The following is a 4,022-nucleotide window of genomic DNA, read 5'->3' on the forward strand; positions in this document are numbered from 1 at the left end:
TCAACACATTGTGCACTTATAAACGACACTGTGTGCACTTATTAACTGGTCCATCCTAATAACCTAACGGTAGATACAAAGGAAATAACTTAAAATACCTAAAAAAATATCAAGAATTACTAAATTGGTGGACCAGGTACCAAAATAGTCCTTAAATTGTTTTTTCCGAATCAGACAAAAATCATAGATAAAAGAATCAACAATATGGGTACTTTTTAAACCAAGCTTTTTTTTTTAGTCCGAATGCCTTTTGATTATGTGTACCGGCTACAACACGAGTGAAGATGTTTTTGAATTTTTTAGTAAAATACATAAGAAGTCCATTAAGTTGTAAGCATATGTCACTTAGATTCATGAATTTCGAAAGTGCATTTTTGGACTCATAAACTTGCTAAGTCATTCACTGCAAGTCCATACCCCACCACATGGGCATTTAGCCTTGACATGGCACGGTGACTGGGCATCTTCTCTCTCATCCCTCTCATCTTCCTCTCTCTCCCTCCCTCTCGCTCTAGCATTTCATCGAACATGTCACGGTGGTGGCGGTACGGAGCTCTTCATCTGCTTCACCTCCCGCTTCTCCGTCGCCGGCGCTTCGTCCTCCCTCCAACACCATCATCTCCTCAGCTGGCACAATAACGGCTCCCTTGCTAACCTCACCACGGCAGCACCGCACAACCAGTTGCCCCAGCCAATGGCAGCACCACACAGCCAGTTGCCACAGCCGACGCACGCTGGCACCTCTTTTTTATAGATCTAAAAATGCACTTTTCGAAGTTCGTTGATCTAAGTAAGATATCCTTATAAGTTGATGGACCTTCTATCTAGAAGAGTAAATGTGATGATTGCTATCTGGTAATGATGCTTTTGTTCTCTAGAGCTTTGGAATTACTCACGGGCGCTGCTAGCACTGCCTCTCTGCAAAGGCGCTTTGGATGAGGCCTAGGATAGGCTCGAGTTGATTCGATCGATTTCTTCTCACGTCGAAAGGAAAAATAGATTTCTCCTGCACCCCACTTGTGTGTATATATGGTCAAGGAGTCCTACCTTGTTTGGGGTTCGTCAGCAGAAATCCTAACAGCAAAAGCATCATCTAGTTGACCAGGAGCCCAAGATCTTGGTCCAAGCTGAATCAACGAAGGCATGGATCGATATAGCTCCAGAACAGAAACCGAAACGACGGCGACAAGTGGTGTTCAGGGAAGAGGGGAGCAGGGACAGGTTGCTTTCGCGCAGAGCAACGCTGGCCGGTGCGGGACGAGTACGGGTGCAGATGGAATCTATTAAAGACCCCCGATGGGAGCACAACCACCATCACCCATGGCGATCGATGACGACGATGCCGATCTATCCGACACCGAATCCAACCCGCCACTTGAATGCGCGTCCCATCCCCGCGTTCAGTGCTCTCCCTCTTCCTCCTCTCGACCACGCACAGCAGCTACGGAGCCTGCTCCTCCATGGCTCCTGTTTCACCTCGCATTTGCCGCTCGGTCGGCTCCCGTTGAGTTAAAACCTAATTAACCTAGCCGGTCGATCCATTCAAAGCTACGGGCAGTACACGTACGAGTGCTAGCTCGACGCAGTAATGCAATGGTAGTTGGCCGGGGATCGATCTCCATAGCGCCGTAGACATCAGGAACACACAGCAGAGGAAGAACAGGGCCTGAATGCCTGACGAGAAACAGCACCGTACACATACACGGGTTCCATGGATCGATGTGGTAGTATAGTACTTTTCAAGTTTTATAACAGCAGGGAATTAATTAAAAACAACACGCGTGGATTATTGAGAACGAAATTGAACAGATGGTGGTGGTCGGAGTATCGAGCTCTCTCTCGTGTCTCGTGCCTCGATTCCTCCTCGTGTTCTTGATGGGCGGAAACAGATGTATCTTCTCCTCATCCTCTTCCTCAGACGTGGTGGTAGCTGTGTGTGTGAAACTGCGAATGGTGGACGGACGGTAGCAGTAAATGGCCATGGTGGGCGGCCGCCACGGCGGACGGACGGATAGGGTTCAGTTCTTGGCGGCCACCGCCTCGGCGTGCTTGTGCGGCACCTCCGTGCTCATCTCCTTGAGCTTCTCCTCCACCTTGTCAACGGCGGCGGCGGTGGAGTCCTCCTCCTTGTCTTCCTTCTTCTCTTCCCCGGCGGCGGCGGCGGGGGCCTCTTTCTTGGGCTCCTCTTTCTTCCCCTCCTCGGCTCCCTCTTTCTTGTCCGCCACCACTTCCTTCGCCGCAGCGCCGTTGCCGTTTCCGTTGGCGACGACCTCACCGGCCCTGGCAGCAGCAGCGGCGGCGGCGACCGGCGGCGGCCCGTCGGCCTCGAACGCCTCGACGGGGAAGGTCCTGGACAATCCCCCGATAGCCTTGCAGTGGAGCTTGCCCTGGGGCGGGTCATCCACACAGATCTCGTGGAGCGTGACCCAGATGAGCATCTCCTTGGCCTTGACGCCGGTGATCTTCTTGAGGCGGCCCTTCTCCGCGACCGCCGACACCTCGGCGCCGTAGGAGACGTGGCGCCCGGCCTTGGCGAAGTAGTGGTCCACCTTGCGGCGCTGCTTGAGCCACACGAACCCCGTCTCCTCCACGTACCCGCACTCGACGATGTCCTTGAGCGGGAGGAGGCCGCTGGGAAGGCCCGTCTCCTCGAGGAGGAGCCGGGTCTTCTCCTGACCCGCCGCGTCGCCCACGTAGATCTCCGCCTTGGCGCGCACGTCCTCCGGGATCGTCAGCGTCATCCTCGCCGGCTGCGGCGGCGGTCGACCGGTGGTGGTGGTGGTGGTGGCGAGGAGGACGAAGAGGGGAGATGCCGGTGGTGGAAGGGAGGGGTTAGTTGGAGGCAAGGATGGCGTGTTTGGAGAAGGGAGCATGAGGCGCGTGCTTTATATAGGAGGAGATCGAGCTGAGCAGGGGTGGGAGGAGTGTCCCAGCTCACTCGCATACAAAAGCTCTTAGTTTGGAGTTTATTATCGAAAAAGAAAAGTTTGGTTCGGAGATAACAAGAGAGGGGTGAGTGTCGGGGGATGCGGTTGGGAGTTGCCAATGCAATATCTTCCCTTTTTTTGCCCTCGGAGAATGAATTTAATTTGATTTTGATATGGTATAATTGAGATGTGCCAGGGCCTAGGATGCTACGGTGTGTGCCGTCTTTTCACATCCGTATTATAACGACGTTCACCCGAATGTTTGTAGCCACCGTGACAATGTCGTCTACGACGGCCGGCCGGCGGGGGTGCTCTTGCGGTCGCGGATCCCGCGACGGCCGGCGGCCGTCGATCTAGGATCCGACCGCCGCACGTGCGCCGGCCGCGGGCCACCCGCCTTGCCATTAATGGGGCGCGGTTAGTTGGGAGCGGAGGAGGGAGGAGGACGTGGATGGTGGTGGGGGCAATCAAGTGAGGGCCGGTGGAGGAGCTTCAATTCCGCAGCTGCCCCAGCTAATTGCAGGTTCGCAGTGGAGCGGACAGTGGGGGGTGGACTCGCATCGCTCTCGGTGGCAGTTAGCTGGAGTGCTTGTTTATCGATCGCACCTGTGCACCGGAGGTGGCAAGCTGCTGATCGGAAGCAGTTTGACCTGACTGTCGTACGTACATCCATGAAACATTAGAAAGATTTGTACAATCTTAAATACGGGTTTAACATCGAGACGCTTCTGACATGAAAATCATGGCGCAGTACAACATAGTCTACATGGAAAGATATGAACTAGTCGAGGATTACGAAAGTACTCCCTCCGTATAGGATTTAGAGGTCGTTTAGGACATAATTGTGCTTATCAAGGAGTGATTAATTAGGAGGTATTTTTCCTATCTACCCTTATTAAATACGTTTGCAGGTGTATTCCGTATGAGAAACTTGTGCAGCTGAGACGGCTAGTGCATGGAGGCGTGAGGATAGTGAGCTGAGTTTGAAACTTGGCGGATGCATATTTTTTGCTGTGGCTTGATTTTGCGTGGCACTGTTTGGCGCGTGCATGGCGCTCGGATTTGTTTTTTTCGCGTTTGTGTGCGGCGGAGGCT

At 53.2% G+C, this 4,022-nt stretch overlaps 1 protein-coding gene across 1 annotated transcript; it reads right to left on the reverse strand.

Moving 5' to 3' along the window:
- Positions 1-1,707: 1,707 nt before the first annotated feature.
- Positions 1,708-2,888, reverse strand: LOC117849299 (uncharacterized). The gene has a single exon (XM_034730854.2). The coding sequence runs from the start codon at positions 2,871-2,873 to the stop codon at positions 2,019-2,021; it is 855 nt and encodes a 284-aa protein (XP_034586745.2). The 5' UTR covers positions 2,874-2,888; the 3' UTR covers positions 1,708-2,018.
- Positions 2,889-4,022: the final 1,134 nt, after the last annotated feature.

The sequence above is a fragment of the Setaria viridis genome, chromosome 3 (genome assembly GCF_005286985.2).
Source record: "Setaria viridis chromosome 3, Setaria_viridis_v4.0, whole genome shotgun sequence".
NCBI lineage: Eukaryota > Viridiplantae > Streptophyta > Magnoliopsida > Poales > Poaceae > Setaria > Setaria viridis.